At 33.9% G+C, this 19681-nt stretch overlaps 2 protein-coding genes across 2 annotated transcripts in view; one reads left to right on the forward strand and one right to left on the reverse strand.

Moving 5' to 3' along the window:
• Su(var)3-3 (lysine-specific histone demethylase Su(var)3-3) overlaps positions 1-19681 on the reverse strand; it is a 614721-nt gene that overhangs the window by 28272 nt on the left and 566768 nt on the right. The window lies entirely within an intron of this gene.
• On the forward strand, positions 1503-19649 carry LOC143914712 (uncharacterized). Its single transcript, XM_077435012.1, has 3 exons — positions 1503-1546; positions 2893-9287; positions 19618-19649. The coding sequence occupies exons 1-2, from the start codon at positions 1503-1505 to the stop codon at positions 8009-8011; spliced, it is 5163 nt and encodes a 1720-aa protein (XP_077291138.1). The 3' UTR covers positions 8012-9287; positions 19618-19649.

Genomic DNA, 19681 nt, shown 5'->3' on the forward strand with positions numbered 1-19681 from the left:
ATAAGGGATGGATTTGCTTCACGAAATAAAATATCTTAACCAATCATATTTGAAAGAAGAAATTGTCAGTCTATAAAATTCGTAAATATTGTAACGTACGTTGTCTTTAAAGAAATAAAATATTTAAAAAAAATGTAAAGTACTCATTTTAGCGATGAAATTAATGATTTATCTAATTAGAAATATATAACCACAAAGTTGAGTTTTTGTTAAAATTAAATTTGATAAAAATTTCGTTGGAAAAAAGATTCTCTGAATCTGAAAGATTCTCTGATTCTCTGAAGTCGAAAGATTTATAACAAATATTTTTTAACAAACGAAAGATTTATAACATATAACAAATTTGGTTCGGCAAACTTTTAACAATGCATTGACAACATTTAAACAATAAATGGCCCCCTCAGGGTCCGGGCTTTACTTGCAAGCCAACTAAAAATATTTTTGTCAATAAAAATTACATTTAAGTTCCGAAATATGTTCAAATACAACATATAGAATATTTAACATACATATGTATAATTGATAGAATATTGTAACGGAAGCGGAAATATTTATGTATGTTTTTTTTTGAACGGACTAGTATGGACATTGCAAAAAATAAATATAACAATTATCAGAAGTTCATAATAATGCAGAAGTGCCGTGAACACTGTCGAAGACACACATGCTCATTTGTACAGGACGGCTGAGCGAGCGTGCGGGGATGGAATCAGAGGGCAGCTCGAGGGTTGGAGTGAAGGGCGATGCAAATTGACCGCAAAGGCTGTCCATGATAAAACTATTAGCGACAATAACCTTGGATTTGGTTCATGAATAAATTACCTTCCAAAAACATACGTAGAAATATCAACGGGCACAATACTAGTATTACAATAATTAGTCGAAGACTTCAGACTTCCAGTTTGTATTTTTATATATGTATATATGTATGTATTATATACATTCATAATATATTATATTATTATAATATAACAATTGAATTTGAAATTAATGCATTTTTTTTTTATTCATGTCCGTGCACATGTCGTCCGGTCACGAAAGGGATAATAATGTCCAACATTAAAAACGACACTGAAAACCTTCTACGAGTGCATTCATTCAAATGCAACGATGCACCCATCGCTGAACAAAAAAATATAAGTAAATACATAAATAACACCGCACGGGCAAACGTTGCAATTTACAATATGCAAATGATGCGTAATTGTAATTATTTAGTAAAATCTAGTGATTGAGATAGCGATCGGTGGGGCTTTTGAATGCGCAAGAAATATGCGCGCAATTGCATTCCAGGACCGAATTAGAATGGTGCAATTATGTCGATTGTCCACGGAGAATAGGTATATTATAGTGTTTGCTAAGCTTCCAGAGGCCAGGATTCCGCCAGGGTTTTCACAATTAACGCCACCGGATGGGAATTAAATGGAAAGTAAATTTTATTGGCGGCTGAAGCGCGGGAATTATTTTAATTGCTGAAAATATCCGAAGCACGAACGGTCGGAATGTGCGGCGAGAGTGGGTGGGGGGGGGAGGGTATGAGACCTAGGTGAGTGTTCCGACTTTTGTAATGACGTGTGGCAAACAGTCTTATTAACTGATTGTCGATTGGCATTATTGACGAGTTGGCATTAGTGTCGGCCCAAGCGGAAATACGCGACGGTCGACAGAGTTCGAGCAGACGGCGTACGGACAACTTGTGTTCCGTACGCTCCGCTGAACCACCACGTGCAAATTTTACATTTCAATAAACTACATCAAACCATTATCGAAGTCTTTTCCATGATGGTCACTTCGAACCGGACACCAGTAACCTAGGCCACAACACCAAACGGACAAACCAATAGGAAAAAACGTGGTCGAGAAAAAATGGATGTCAATTAAGAAATCGGTATCGTTCCTTTGTAACTATCCATACCTTTCCAATACTAATAACATGTTTGCTTCTATTTCAGCAATATATTGATTGATGTACAGAGGTACATGACCGCGTGATTGACGCAGAAAATATATAAATAAAAACATAACCTACAAAGACGCATGGGACACAGAGGTAATCCAAAATTATCGGAACGATCACATAAACATCGTAAAGGATATTCAAGTAAGTGAATGTATTCAATCTCAGGCAATCTGTTCAAAAGGCAATCATGTGGGTAGGTCAGTTTTTAAAATATGTTTTAAAGTATAACAATTAATTAACGCGATTGTATAAAATAATATCGCGCTACGAAGGAATGTTTCATCGGTCGCATCGAATTTCGTATTAAAAGTGTAAAATCAGATGTAGTGTAAAATTAGCAAAGCACGTGGGGAATTATACTTGTAGCCCCAAAGTGGCTTAAACCAAGTACATACCGGTATATTCATATACCGGCAGATCTCTTTGTTTCTTAATGTGTGTAGAAACTTTCTCCCCCCTCCCCCCTCCACAATAAATGTGGAATTATACTTGTAGCCCCAAAGTGGCTTAAACCAAGTACATACCGGTATATTCATATCGGTAGATCTTTGTTTCTTAATGTGTGTAGAAACACCCTCCCCCCCCCCCCTTCCACGATAAATGTGGAATTATACTTGTAGCCCCAAAGTGGTTTAAATCAAGCACCCACCAATTTAGGGTTGTTATTTCTTCCAAAATATGTTGGATAGATTCTGGTGATAATAGTTAAAGTAGAATATTAAGATTCACGGTTAATCATTGAATATTATTACCTTATCTCTACGAATAGTTCAATTGACAGCTATAGTAGAGAACAACTGTATTTATGAGACGAAATAGTGCAACTTTCTGAAACAAATGTCAAGTGCTGAAAACGAGGAAATAGAAGCTTCGACTTCCAAGTCGCATAAAGGTCGAAATCCAACTAGGGACGTAGAACCTATTAGAGACAGGTCAAGCTCTAGAATACATCAGACTCGAAGTCAGACTCAGTCAATAGAATTAAGGTATTCAGGCGCGGTACAAAGACTAAAAGGAAAAATAGATAAATCCTCCGAATTAGATGAAGGACAGTATCAAACCATTAAAGAAGCATACGATTATGTCCGAAAACTCCATTACGAGTATTTAGATAACCTTACAGACATATCGAAAGCGGCCAAAATAGACGAAGAGTACGATGCAATTACAATAACAGTTAAAAATCTTAAAGCAGCATTAGATTGCCAATCCTTTCAAGATAGTAAACTAAAGGTAGAGCAAGCAACAATTAAATTTGCTAGAGATAAGTTACCGACGTTAACCATTCCCACATTTCAGGGAGATCCATCTGAATGGCAATCGTTTCAACAAGCTTTTAAGAATATAATAGGAAACAAAACGGAATATTCGAATGTCACGAAATTGCAATATTTGCATCAATCCTTAATCGGTCCCGCTTTGGCAGCTGTATCAGGTTTAGATATTAGCTCAGACAATTACGAAATAGCTTGGAGTATTTTAGACAAGCAATATAATTTACCAAGACTTAATCTCAAAACTAGGATTAATTCACTTTGTGACTTAAAATTAATCACAAGAGAATCACATATCGAATTGAGAAATCTATTGAATCAGGTAACAGTGTGTATTAAAAACATTGAATCGTTGGGTTACGCGAGAGAAATTTTAGATCCATGGGTAACATGTTTAGTTCTAAGGAAATTACCTTTTAATATAGTAAGAGACTGGGAAATATCGCTGGTTAGCAGAGAAATGCCACCATATGAAAGTTTAGAGACATTCTTGCAGAATAGATGTAATGTATTACAATCTACTGCATCTGTAACTACGGTGAAGGAATTCCCTCATAGTCGTCAAAGAATCATGAGAACTCATGTCGCGAACAAAAACCCATCAAGTAAGGTAAACGCATGCGCATTCTGTCGAAATAATCATTTCATAGGCAAATGTGATAAATTCAAAGCAAAATCCAGTATGGAAAGAAATGAATTCGTTAAATCTAATAACATGTGTTTTAAATGTTTAAATTCATCGCATAAGATAACAAATTGCAAGTCTAACTATAATTGCTTAAGGTGCAAACAAAACCATCACACTTTGTTGCATCAGGACGATACATTTAGTTCCAATAATACGGGAAGGAAGTCAATTAATGCTCATTCTACTCATTTCTCTCAAAGGGAGATAATTTTACCGACGGTACAAGTAGACATTATAACGTCCAATGGAACGGTCGTTAAGGGTCGCACATTATTAGATTCCGGCTCACAAGTCAACTATGTTACCACATCTTTCGCTAAGAAGAATAACTTCAAATTAGAGAAAATCTCTCAAAAAATTGTAGGTATCGCTAATCAAGAAAGTAGCATTCGTCACATCACCAAGGTGACCATAAGGTCTTCAACCACTAATTACTCAACCAAAGTGTTGTGTTTGGTATTACCAGAAATTACTGGCGAAATTCCAACTGTGAAACTGGATCAACAGTTAATTTCAATACCAGCGGGAATCAAGTTATCAGATCCCCTTTGGAATAAACCGACGCCAATCGATTTATTGCTCGGCGCCGAGATTTGCGTTCATGCTATGAAAGCAGGAACCATCCAGTTAGGAAAAGGTATGCCTATCTTAAAGGATACCGAATTCGGATGGACAATAGTTGGTCCATATCCCGAAGTAAATAATGCTCCAGGGAAGAGCCACATAGGCTTAAGTCAATTAGACAGTCACATTCAAAACTTTTGGATGATCGACCAGGTTCCTATGGTAAAACATCAATCTCTTGAGGAGAAAAGATGTGAGGAACATTTCCAAGCACACACATCACGAGATAAAAACGGTAGATTTTGTGTAGCTTTACCATATAAAAATTCCCCGGTAGTATTAGGAAGTTCATTGCACATTGCGGAGAAAAGACACAAAACTTTGGAAAGACGTTTTTTAGCCAATAATAATTTAAAAATGGAATACAATAAAGTTTTAGAAGAGTACATAAATTTAGGACATATGTCAGAGTGTGAACCTCCGGAGGCACATGAGGTTCATTGTTATTTACCTCATCACGTCGTGGTTAAGGAGTCTAGCCTTACCACTAAATATCGTGTAGTTTTTGATGCGTCCGCAAAGACAACGTCTAATATCTCACTAAATAATATTTTGATGGTGGGACCTAATGTCCAATCAGATTTGTTAAGTTTACTACTCAACTTTCGACTCCATAAATACGTGATTACTGCGGATATTAAGCAGATGTACCGACAGATTCAAATAGCAGAGGAAAATAAAAATGTACAACGAATCATTTGGCGAACAGATCCCCAGAGTAAATTCAAGCATTACAAGCTTAATACAGTAACATTCGGAACTGCTTCAGCCCCATTTTTAGCTACTAGATGTCTAAATCAGTTAGCAGAGGAGAATAGAAACAAATATCCCATCGCTAGTAAAGTGATCGAACGTGATTTTTATGTTGATGATTTGCTCACGGGAACTAATACTATTGAAGCTGGTAAATTATTAAAGGTTCAACTGGAAACCATATTATTATCAGCCGGTATGCCCTTAAGCAAATGGACATCGAACAACTCCTGTATAATCACGGATGTTAAAGCTGACGATTGTTCAGATTTTAACTTCTCTAACGAATCACACAAAACTTTAGGTTTATTTTGGAAACCGCGGGAAGACGTTTTTGTATTTAAGGTTCAAACCGAAGTCGAGACTGAAAATATAACAAAAAGAAACTTTTTATCAGTAATTAGTCAGATCTTCGACCCATTAGGACTATTATCTCCATTGTTAATTAATTATAAGATATTAATGCAATCTGTCTGGCAACAAACCATTGGTTGGGATGAATTCATTCCTCAGACAATCTTCAAAAAATGGAAAGATTGTCAATTATCCAATACAGTCATGAAACTTTATAAAATTCCTAGATTGATAATACTAAATAATGTCATTAATATACAGGCACACGGATTTTGTGACGCATCCGAGAAAGCTTATGGTGCTTGTATTTATGTAAAATGTACTGATCAATTGGGAAATTCCAAATGTCATCTTGTGTGTTCTCGTTCGAGAGTCGCTCCGCTCAGTTTTGTAACTATTCCGCGTTTAGAGCTGTGCTCCGCTATGTTATTATCAAAGTTAATGAAGTCAACAATAGACCAATTAACAATTCATATTAATGAAAAATATTATTGGACGGATTCAACCGTCGCATTGCATTGGATTAGAGGAGAGTCATGTAAATGGACCACCTTCGTTGCCAATCGAGTGGCCGAAATCCAATCAATATCTCAACCCATTGAGTGGTACCATGTCTCCTCTACAGACAATCCAGCAGATTTAATTTCTCGAGGGACTCAACCATCAGAATTAAATCATAATTCGTTATGGTGGGACGGCCCTAGTTGGTTGAAATTAGACGAATCACGATGGCCTCGAAGACCTCCTGAGATCACAATAGATCTTCCAGAGAGAAGGGTAGTCACTAACGCTACCCTTGTGAGGGAAAATAATTGGATAGATAAACATTCTCATCTTCCAAGACTCCTTCGAGTTTTATCATATGTTCGTCGGCCACTAAGGAATAAACAATTAAACGTTAAAGAAAATAACGAACCGTCCGCTTTAGAATTAAAAGATGCTTTAAATAATTTGATAAGGTTATCGCAAATGGAATCATTTCCATTGGAATATCGTTTGCTGAGCAAGGGACATCCAATTCCCAGTAGCAGTAAATTAGCTAAATTGTCCCCTCTATTCCACGAGAATTTAATTTGTGTTGGAAGTAGACTTCCTCTGGGAACAACTCTATCAACGTCACCCATTATCTTGTCAAATAAGCATAAACTTACACACATGATTGTCCGAGATGCGCACTTGAAATATATTCACTTGGGTACTCAAGCCTTACTGTCGTTATTGCGGCAGACCTATTGGCCATTGGCCGGACATAATACTGTCAAAGGAGTGGTGCGTTCATGTGTCATTTGTTTCAGAAATAAACCACTGTCACACAATAGATTAATGGGATTACTCCCGCTTGAACGTACCACTGCGAATTTTCCTTTCAGTCATGTGGGGATAGATTTCGCAGGACCTTTTCCTGTGAAGAGTGGTTGCAATAAGAATTCTAAGATAATTAAGGGTTACGTTTGTGTCTTTGTGTGTTTTTCCAGTAAGGCAGTTCACTTGGAACTTGTCGGAGACTTAACGAGTTCAAATTTCTTAAATTGTTTAAGAAGATTCGTAGCCAGACGTGGCAGGCCCAATACGATATATTCCGACAATGCTACTAATTTTGTCGGTGCAAGTCGTGAACTCGTTAATTTAGTAAAATTAATTTACGAACGTCCTCATGAGGAGAAGCTACTACGGTATGTAGCCTCCGAAGGGATTCGTTGGAAGTTTAACCCGCCAAGGGCGCCTCACATGGGAGGGCTGTGGGAAGCAGCGGTTAAATCCATGAAGATTCATTTAAACAAGGTGTTAAAGGCCACCACCTTAAATTTCGAATCATTTTGTACGGTATTGACTCAAATAGAAGCTTGCATGAATTCCCGTCCTCTTAGTCCCTTGTCTTCGGATCCACTAGACCTTTTACCCCTCACACCTGGACATTTCTTAATTGGCAGATCCTTACTCGCTCTTCCAATGGAGGTTAAATATAACACTAATGTCCATGCCAATCTGCTTCAGATACAATTGACCACAGCAGCATTTTGGAAACGTTGGTCGGCGGAATATTTACACTCTTTGCAGTTACGACACAAATGGAAGAAGGACTCGAGCAACAATCTGAGTGTGGGTCAAATGGTCCTGTTAAAGGAGGAACACATGCTGCCAACCCGATGGGTCTTGGGTCGAGTCACTAAATTGTATCCCGGACCAGATGGCAGAGTTCGAGTCGTCGACGTCTTTACTGCCAGCGGAGAGTTTCGTCGGTCCAGTCATCTAGTGGCGCCATTGCCGATTCTACCACAAGGACCACTTGACAGGAAGGAAGATCAGCAAGAGGGAGGAGAAACAGCAGCTTCAATTCCGTCAACTTCGGTAGCTTAGTTTAACCCGAAGACACTACCCCCAACTCATATTACTTATTAGATGTAATCATGAGTTTAAATCATTCAATGTTAATAGTAGTACTCCGTAATTCACTTTAATTGTGTTGTGTGTATAATTTAAGCTATTTTCATTTTAACATTCGGCAATATATATCTCCGAATTTAATCTAATCATTTTGTCTTTATAATATAAGACTTGTCTCATGTCATCACTCGGAAGGATTATATCCGAGTTTAAAATAAACTGTTCAAATTTGACAGTTAAAATTAGATTCATGATTTGTTAATGTTAGTCTCCAAGCCACACTTAATGGAGCATCTTAAATTATTTCATGTCTACTTAATTATGACCTGCCGGGAGTCATCCGCAGGTCTTATGTTTCTTGTTATGAAAACATAAGTTAACTCTTACTGTTTATAGTATTTATGTGAATCATAGAATAAGTAAATATTATAATACTGAACATTTCGATGTTTAACGTAGAGACATCTATAATCATAGTTCGCCTTCATTTCCTGCTTGTAGGAATGAATGAATGACTTTCCAATTTACTTTTAATTTAGCAATGTTTGTGCTACTTGTTGATGAAATCAAGTTAACTTAGGAGCATTACACTCACTAATCAAGTTTAGTTGATCGGTAATAGCTGATCTGTCTTGACAACTGTAACAGTGTCAACATTGTATTGTCTAAGTTAACATCAAGATGAGGAATGCTTAAGTTTTAAACCATATACAGTCCACTCTCTCTTCTTTAAAGTAAACTTATCTTGTAATGCTTATTCACAGCTTCAAAGGAGATTTCAAAAATTTTAATGTAAATAGAAACAACATTCACCAGAGGTATACCTATAAGTTGAAATATTACTGAACCAATAAATTGATTTTATCCTCACACTGGATGAGGCAAAGGTTTCATTATTCACCCTCTATTTAATTATTTTAAGAGCTATGATTTATTGTAAACGACTCGTCAGTAATGCTGTAACTCTGTAGAATAACTGTATTGTTCAACAGTTTTCCTATGTGGGACTATGTTCCGACTTTTGTAATGACGTGTGGCAAACAGTCTTATTAACTGATTGTCGATTGGCATTATTGACGAGTTGGCATTAGTGTCGGCCCAAGCGGAAATACGCGACGGTCGACAGAGTTCGAGCAGACGGCGTACGGACAACTTGTGTTCCGTACGCTCCGCTGAACCACCACGTGCAAATTTTACATTTCAATAAACTACATCAAACCATTATCGAAGTCTTTTCCAGTGAGCTTTTGTAAACCGCAATGTGAAAAAGGTAAACTAAAATTTTTGACCATGTTCGTAGTCAAATTCGTGGCAGAATTAGTTATTATATCATGCATCATATGATGTGCTTATGTATTTTATCTACTTTTTTTTTATCATTTTTACATTGATATATACGAGGAAGGCTTGACAGGAAGACCCCAATGCGCCTTCCTGGACAATTAATTATAAACAATGCAGCATTTTATTATTACATAAATCACTGTATTTCCCGAAGCTGAAGAACACGAAATAACAATTAATTAATTAATCACAGAATTAATCCATTGAGACATCTATGGATTTAGATTTCGTACACAATTTATACAAATTAAACACACAATAAATACAGAAGATTTGTGACAACAGGAAAGATGATTTTTGCCAATTTTGAAGAACCGTTTCAATAACGATCAGATAAAATTGGCGAACTCTGATAAGAAACGATCGATTTTGGGTCACAAATATCCCCAAATCTAACCAGCAGGATGAGGGATCGAACCCACTGATCACTTGGTGCTAAACATACACGCTACCATTAAGCCATACTGCTGGCTATATGTACATATGTACATAGTAACAATATGTAGATGAAGTTTTGTGATCATGCGAACTCAGAATCGATCACTAATCACGTTTTCATGATCTAGAAAAAATGTGTGTGCGTCTGTGTATTTTGAGGATTTTTTGAACACCGTTCATCCTATCAAACTGAAACTTAGTATAGGTTACTAAAATTCTTATCGATACGACGTAATTTTTTTTTAAATTTATAAGTTGACCGGAAATGGTACGTCCCTTTATAGATGACCTCATTTTTTAAGTTTTTGAATTTAATTATCTCCCAAACGGCTAATCAAATCAGAATGAATTTTTTACATGTAATAGACATTGTAAATTTTATACCCCGATATTTTTTAAATATTTTTTCCTAAGCCGAAAGTAGTACTTTTACTAGTATTTTATGTTTTTCTCAGAAACCTTTAGGTTTACTGAACTAAAATTTCATATCTCGAAGTTTAAGCTTAATAACCAAGTTATGTATAAAATTTGGTAAGTATTGGTCAACCGGAAGTGGCAGTTTACTCTTGTTCGATTTTTCTTCTACTATTTTTTTCGACCCCTTAAATATGTGAGCTCTTCACGAAAAATATAATATATTATTCTTGGATTAATGTGATGAAAATAAAAAAAAAATCACTAAATTTAATAAAGTGGGAAGTGGGATTTTTTCCTCCAAAAGTCAAAAATGTTATGGACCACGATTCTTTCCACACCCCTGAACGTACCAAGCCGAAAATTTATATTTGTATTTTTTATGTACCAACTTAGAGCTGATAAGGTTTTGGTCAGAATTCGTAAACCAGAAGTAGTATTTTTTTAAACAATATTTCATTATTTTATTTTGACATTTTAAATTATTTTTATTTTCTTGATATTTAATGTGTATCATACATATAATATTTATAGTGATTTTAAGTTATAAAAAAATAAGATGGATGAGAATTGCTCAATGGAACCGTGTCAGAATCTTCCATCAGTGGATGGTCAATGATTGTAAATGATGATTATGATATATACATGTATATTTGTACACACAATTTTTTTCTCAAAACTTTTCATTTTCCGGTCTCTGTTCGCTCGTAGTTTGAAAAACTTTGCCAATTAAAATATATCGATTTTTAATTATACACATTCGAAGTCGTTCGATGTGAACTGGAAACGTCCAATTAAAAGAATAATTCAAACTCGCGTTTCCTTTCAAAAAAATATACACATTTATATAAATTCCTAGTGTTGAATTTTACATGTGTAAATTTTTTCCGAAAAACACAAGCACCAGGAAGCGCCCGGCAATAAACTTCGGACCGCTGACGTTTCAGTACTGCATACAATTAATGAAAGTAAAATAAAATAAAGCAAGAAATACGAAAGCCAGTCGGCAGAATGCACTTAATTTTGGTGCAGCGAAAATGTGCAGTTAGCACATATTCCTACAATATAAATTTGAACAAAAAAATAATAAGCAAAGTAAGCCGTAAACTGAAACGGATGATGAAAATATATTCAAATAATCAAATCATTATTTTGCTGCCATAGTTTTACATTATTACCATTACATCCGTTATGATATATAATAAAAATTTTAAGTTTAAATTAAAACCAACAATATAACGATAAATAAGACGAAGAGACATATATTGAGTTAAATTAAACTTGATTCATTTATATATTAAATGAAAATACTTAATACATAGATGTAAAATAACCAATGTTTTGAATATTCGTTTTAAGTGATTTTGGTTTCATGGAATTCCGACTCTAAGGCTTTTCGCTCCATTACATCACACAAACTTGAATGAGCTTCATCGGTGACGGAATATATTTTTTAATAAAAAAATAATATTAAAAAATCCGCTTCACAATCAAATCGATTATGTATTTATCAAATATAATCTTTTCAAAACCCACTCGGTACAAAAAAATCATGAAAAGATTTTCCTGGTAGTGAACGTATTGTAGCGAATGGTGATCAGATTTCATAACTGTGACACTGGTGTAATTTACAAGAATAGAGATGTCAATCCGTGTGATATTTTCGCATTAATCATCGACCGTCAAACAATGGGTCATCACGAAGGTTAATCAGCGCCCATTGTCATTTTTGTCAAACGCATATTTATTTCCAACTCGATAGATATACATATGTATGTACGTATCCGATAATACGAAAAATGTTTGAGGAGATGTGTGGTCGGTAACAAACTTGCTGCTTTGGAATGGAATGCTTACATTTGCTTACATATGTACATATAGACATAGTTGACGGACGCTTGGTCGAAAGGGCATATGGCCAAATGTACATTAGGCCGACGGACATTTCACCGAATGAAATTTTTAATTGTTTAAAGTTATCAAGAATATTGAGTTTAAATGAAGTCGAAGTGATTTATGAATAATGTATTTGTTTTCAGTGAGTTTTGAGTAGTTTCGATACGATTCTTAAATCGAAACAATACCTGACATCTGTGGTCAGATATTACAAACATCGTATAAATACGTTTAAAAACATTTTTCATGTAACAATACGAATTTTCATTTCTAATGTAACAATCGATAAACAACCACGGAGACATATGTATATGGTGAGAAATCTGGCGAAACCTGAGATATAACAATAACTCAAGGTTTGCAACAGAAAATTTGTAAGGAAAAGCCCATTTTACAGGAACCGTTTCAATGAAAATCAGAAAAATTGACAAATTCTGATAAGAAACGATCGACCTCGACAAACCAAGGTCTGGCCAACAACGAGACTCTTAGTGGGAATCGAACCCGTGACATCAAGACTTATCATACTTCGCAGAAATGCTGCGTTTATACATATGTACATATTGCATACATATATTTGGATTATATTTTATAACTGTTTTGAAAAAGAGATGACAGTGATACATATTTGTACGTAGACGTACTTGGACCGACTCGAACAAGGTCCTTCTCTGAACATCCGGTCCACCCCCTATGACAGTGGAATTCGTCGATGCCTTCTATGCATCCAGCTTCATATGTTTCTTAAATATACTACACTCGCGTAAGTTTTATCTTCATAAGCATCCACGAATCCAAACTAATTTAATAATTTCATAGACTGTGAGAACTTCACCATTAGACTGATACTAATTGGAAAACCATAAAAATTGAGGGCCGTTTTTAATACGTGCTTTCTTAAAATCCATCGGTATTTGCTTAATGGGAAATTAGGTAGTTGAGCATTTCATCATGCGACCACTACATATTGTAAGTCAGGAACCTGTCTCCGTGCTACTTAATAAATTTTTATTGGCATTTCAACCACTTGGAGATGAATAGCCCGCGAAAGACGGGCAATCAACATAAAATCGAGGCAGACGAACTCGTATAATGAGGCTTTTTTGTAAAGTTCTTATTAACTTTTCCGCGTCATATAAACATCGTTAAAAATCCATACAACAACAATAAACCGAAGTATAAAATTTATATCGAAATTTTTATCCTCTTCCTCTCAGCCAGCTTCTTCGTTGCATTTCAATCCCCCGCAAAGGGCATTGTATCTATAAATATATATGTATGAACTGGATGTAAAATAGTAGTAGCATAATGATGATTTTATTGCTAGAGGCGAAAGCGTGCCTCAACCACGCAACTTTTCATTATTTTAATCGTATACATATATCTACGTATGTATAAGCAGTTGTTCAGTAAAATTCACGACGTAATAATTATTGCTTATCGTCGTTTTTCTCTAGAAATTACCACATCCTCCGACGACGATATTTACCGCCGCAATAAAAAGACGTAAGCGACCGTTAAAAATTAGATCTTTACGAGTTTTAAGAATAGCGCCGGCGCTATACGCCATATTGATTTATAAGATCGACTTTAGTCAAAAGGAAAATATATATTTATCCATTAAAATTTAAATATAGACGGACATTCCAAACATACACAACTACATATGTACATATGTACATGCGTATGGAGGTATGAATCTAAAGATATATGTAGTGGAAAAGCTTGAAAACGCACAGTACTACTTAGACGGATAAGTTATATTTAAAAAATAGACTATATTATATGTCTACAAATATTATATTATTGTTTAAACACAGATATTTAACTTTTCATATACATACATACATCCATATGTATGTATACATATATCAGTGGCGTGCCGTGACTTTTTAAACAGGGGAATTTTTTTAATACATTTTTAAACAAAAAATGTATTAAAAAAATATTTTTAGATTTTGAATTAGAATAATCAGCAAGTGAACAATACAGGACATTTGAATTTGTTTTAAAGAAATTATGCGTATACTGAAGAATGTAGTATGTATAATATAGCATTACGAAGGAAAATTGATAAGTAGACAATCCAAGAGCTTTCCTTGAAAAAATTGGCTTTCAAAAATATGAATGATGTTGATTCTAAATTAAGCTATCAAAACAACAAGATCAATTAAAAACTTGAAAATGATCTTTTCATCCAAATGTTTTTATCTATTATATAAAAGAGAAAGTTCATTAAACCGTTGAGAAAATCAAATTGAACAAAAAATAAAGAATCTTAGAATTTCAGATGCTTTTAATCATTTTTAGTTTGATCTACATATATGCAATAGCTCTACAGTGCACTGTTAGAGCTATTGCATACCAGTAGAGAGGTCATGGGTTTAAGTTCCGGTCAAATATGCTACTGGCGAGATATGTTTATTAAAAAATAACAGATTGACCGTCTCCTGTTAAAATTTTCCGATTTTTCGGAATACATATTTAATAAATATGTATCCTTTCCCATAGTTTCTCGTAAATTCCAGTTATTAGCATCTTGAATTTGTTAAATCTTATAAATGCCAGCAGCATAGCTCGGACGTTAAGCTTCTGCTTACCGTCAAGAAGGTGCCGGGTTCTATCCCTGAATGAAAATGAATTTTTCAGAGTATGCTGTTGGTCAGACCTGGATTTGTGACTCCAGGTTGATCGTTTCCTATCAGAGTTTGCCAATTTTCTCTGATTTCATTGCTGAAACGGTTCCCGGAAAAAAAATTGGCTAAAAATCCTTCCTACCTACTATGTCACCACTATTTGAAATTTGATGGATGTACAATAAGAATTTATGTACAATTCATAGATGTCTCGTTAATTTGCGAGTTTTTTCAGTGTCTCGCAATTCAACGACTTATAATAAAAAAATGCTGCATTTGTATTTGTAATTGGCCAGGAAAGCGCATTGGGATTTTCCTGTAAGGCCTTCCTGGTATATATGTAAAAAAAAAAAAAATAATGCTCCCCACATAATGTATTTCTCTCAAATTTGCGTATCGAAAAAAATGTTGATTGTCTATAGATGTCTCTATTGTATTCTATGTACTGTTATGTTTGAAAAATTGTAAGTACTCATATACAAAAATAATCTGTCCCACTGTTTGCTGCTGGCCAGATCTTGGTTTGTGACTCCAGGTCGATCGTTTTCTATCAGAGTTTGCCAATCTATCTGATTTTCATCATAATGGTTCCAAGAAATTGGCAACCTTTACCAATTTCTCGCAATTTTCGAGTTTTTTCGTATAAAAATGCTGCAAAAGATTCGTATAAAAATGCTGCAAATTTTTCCATAAATGTCTCACAAATTTCGAGTTTTTCATCACGAAATTTGACGATTTGTATATAAAAAATCTCCGAAAATGTAAGTTTATCTAAAACTTTGTCAAATATTTATCCATAGATGTCTCGATGATGCTTTGTTAAAATGATTCTGAAAAATGTATATCGATGTTTGTAATTGGACAGGAAGGCGCATTGCGGCTTACCTTTTAAGACTTCGTGGTAAATAAATACATATGTATGTATGTATATGTAAAATAAAATATGTGTCACCGTGGTGTAATTCCTGTCATGGTACTTATGATGTATTTATGTAATAAAAATAATGTAAAATATGTAAGTAGATTAGAAAAATAAATTATTAATGAATTGAAAATACATAGATATGATTGTAGCTGTATTACAAACATGCTATTTCTTTCACATAGACTATGAATTTTATATGGTGAAAAAAATCAAATAAAATAGCAGCAACGAAACAAAATAGAAATATAGAAAATATAACACACCCTTTCAACGTCGAATGAGGCGTATGTTACGCCATAATAAAAAACCCCGTATCTATGAAATACTACACAACGTTGGATATTTACGTGGACCCGATGCAATATTTAAAAGGTGCCGCATAAATATTTGTTTATGAGGTCTACTTGTTACTCCCAACCGTATTCCCGTGACTTTTCCACCCACAACCCCTCCTGAACACCTTATCTGGAAAACTTTCAACTATGAAAAGCCGCACGAGGGGCGGGCAGTAAAAAATCGTCTTGTGATAGCAGAGCTTCGCCGCAGAGACCATAAAGAGTTTTCGTTCGAAAGTTCGACCATAAACATTAAATATCTATTTTGAAATATTGGCGGGAAATTTCCGCGGAGAAAATTTTTATTTTTACAACGCAAAACACCGGGGGTTGTATTTCATGCCGGGTAATATTATATTATATATGTATAATCGGATGGCTCGGTTCGCGCCATTGTGTCTCTCGTATACTATACACAAAGCCGCTCTCAAAACGTCCAATAAATAAACATTAGTGTTTATTTATCGTATCGTAAAAGAAATTATAAAATAAAAAGTTGCCGTAAAGCTAGTGCGTAATAACCGGATAACACGAATCCGATAACCGAATTTACACATTGTCCCAAGATGATAAAGTTATTTACACCGATTCGCGTTGACGCAATCTCTCAACTAATAAATTGACCATCTTGCATGTTGACTCTTAATAAATACATGCTAAAATATATATTAAAACTTTCTAAGCACTAAGTTAAAACAAGGTGGTTAAATGGTGAGAAATTTTTGATTGGGATCTAATGAAGATGAAATGATTAAAAAATTAAGAATATTTGTTTGTACAAATTTAATCTAATCTATGCATATTTATTTATACTTAGCTATAGTTTTCAATATAAAACTACCAATTTTGGTATCATATATGTATCATGGTACTACGAGTAACTTGTGAATATGTATACTATGTATAACGAAATTTTATTTTATTTATTTATTTTATTTTATTTTATTGTCACAAATCAATACACACTCGCCATTACAGATTTGCTCCAATGCGACGGGTGTACGTTAATGAAATACATAAACAATCAGAAATCAGAAATACAGTAATACATACATATTCAATCAGAATATATAGATTATAACAATTAATCAGAAATAATAATCATAGTGACATCTATGGATTTCAGATTACTGTGTATAATTAATACAAATTATTTTTGTAACAACAGGATTAGATTTTTTAATACCAATTTTCAGGAACCGTTTCAGCAATGATCAGATAAAATTGGCAAACTCTGATAGAGAAACGATCGATTTGGAGTCACAAAACCCCCAAATCTAACCAGCAGTGGCGAGGACACGAACCTATGACCTCAGTGATGCTAAATATATACGCTATCACTAAGCCAAACTGCTGGCTAATGTAGAATTGATGAAACTTTATGAAAAATGTTTCATTTGCTATGTTTTTTCCGACTTTCACCTACCTGGGCAAAGCTGGAGAATCCAGCTGCTTTCAACTTAATCTCTCAAACAGATGTTTATAAGGATTTTTTTTTCTTATCATTTGTTGATGATGTTGTATACCATATCGATATCGACGTCATAGAAACTTACATACATAGTTACATAGTTACAAAATCACTTTCGAAATTATATATTAGATTAAAATCTAAAAACAAATTTGAAAAAATTGTTAAATATCGATCAATGCCCTGAAATTTCATTGAAAGCTATAGGAATGTCATAGGAGTAAGTGACTTTTGGTACACATAATAAATTTTTACTGTTAGAGAATCTCCAAATACATATCCGTGGTCAACTTTGCATGTTCGGCAGTAAAAAGTAGTGTTAATCGACTTTGACGACACAGCTTCCAAATTCTATAAGGAAAAATTGATAGAGCGACACCTCGTATACCTGTTAATTGAAAATAAATGTCTTATCTAGAGTTTAGGACATAAAATTGAAAAGACAGACGTAAAACACACACACGTACGAAAGAAACCAAAAAAAAAGACCCAACACTCGTCTACGATAATTTGTTTTAAACAAATTCATTCGCGATACGAATTTATGGACTGTCGAGAAAGCCGCCCATGAAAGTGCCAAAAAAGCTTCGGCAATAAATTCAAAAGAATGCACACGATATTATATATGTGCGATCGAAATAGAAAAATAATAAAAATAATAGTGGTAGCAGCACGAATAGATTATGCAAATGGCGTAAAGGTGAACAACTCGAAGGTCACAAAACACTAAAATAAATAAAACGAAATTTATTTAAATGTTTGATTAACACGTCACGACGAACTTTCGCAAGCTCCGAGAACATCCAAAATACCAATCAATGAGAGAGAGAGACGAAAATAATCATCGAAAATTAAACAGACCGTATATTATTTACAGCAAATTATATATTAGACACAGAACTCTACTATGTACCTACACAATATAATAAATTGTAATATTCAAAAATAAAAATGCCTACGAAAACATATTAAAAATTATTGTTTATACACACTCGCCAATTATAACAGCGCACATTGTATATTATATTGTATTTAATTTACGACAACTACTTTTTTGCATGCATACATATTTATTTACATATGTACATCTACCCAATTATACGAAATCAAATATTTGCACAGTCTTTGCGTATATACTCGAGAGTATCGGTAATGAGTTTTTATTTTTATATTTATTACCATTTGTTTGGAATTTATTTCGGAATTAATTAAATTTCTACGCATACTATGTATTACATACATATATAAATAGATATACGGATATGTTTGTTGAAACAAGACCGGTTATTTTTATCGCTTAATATAATTATTTACATTTTTGTAATTTGAAAATAAATAGCGGCAAACAATACGTTAAAAATACACGTACTTATCTAGATATCGCATAATACGATAATATAACGAGTGTAATAAATCAAAAGCTCGTAGAGTCGGAAACTCTTCGTATCAAAGCATTTTATACATACACTATATATACATATATGTTTGTGTACATGCAGTGGTAAAAAAATTAGCTCGTAATAATGACTGCAATTACAGTTGAAGTTGTGCACTATATTATGCCTCCGTTTTGTGCAATAAAAATGCAAATGCGCTTTTTATTTATGGTTAGCTTTGCAATCCATTACGAATCTGACATAATAATCTGTTATTATTGCATTTTTCGGCGATTATGCTAATTGTTATGCATCATACGGATGCAATGCGTATACGTTTTTGATAAATGTGTTATATATGTATATGTATGATTAAACTAATGCGGAAATTTGTATTGTCATTGTAAATTATAATTTAATTGTTCAACCATAGTCAATCATTTAGATATTTGGGTCATACTGTCATTAAATTATATAATATATGTACATACATATCTGCATATGTATGTATATATGCAACATCACCGTTTTTATTTTTTTTTCAATCAATTGGTATTTCAAGCAATTGTAGCAATTCGAGCAATGTGAAAAACGAGCAAGAAATTACGTTGGAGCATTCTACTGGATACTTTTTGAAACGATTTTATATAAAATTGGAAAGATTACATGTAACTTAGCAGAAAGTATTAAGCAAACTTTAAAAAATGATCCTAATATACATATACATACATACATATGTTACAGTTGAACTATATATTTCAGTTGTAATAAATTTTTATTAGCTGGAATGTATTTCATCTCATCTGGT

The sequence above is a fragment of the Arctopsyche grandis genome, chromosome 7 (assembly GCF_051622035.1).
Source record: "Arctopsyche grandis isolate Sample6627 chromosome 7, ASM5162203v2, whole genome shotgun sequence".
Taxonomy (NCBI): Eukaryota; Metazoa; Arthropoda; class Insecta; order Trichoptera; family Hydropsychidae; genus Arctopsyche; species Arctopsyche grandis.

Excerpts from the sequence above, each read along its gene's own strand:
- LOC143914712 (XM_077435012.1), top strand. The coding sequence starts at position 1,503 with ATGTGCGGCGAGAGTGGGTGGGGGGGGGAGGGTATGAGACCTAG. Across the intron at positions 1,547-2,892 it reads GGGGAGGGTATGAGACCTAG|GTCAAGCTCTAGAATACATC; the intron begins GTGAGTGTTCCG and ends TATTAGAGACAG.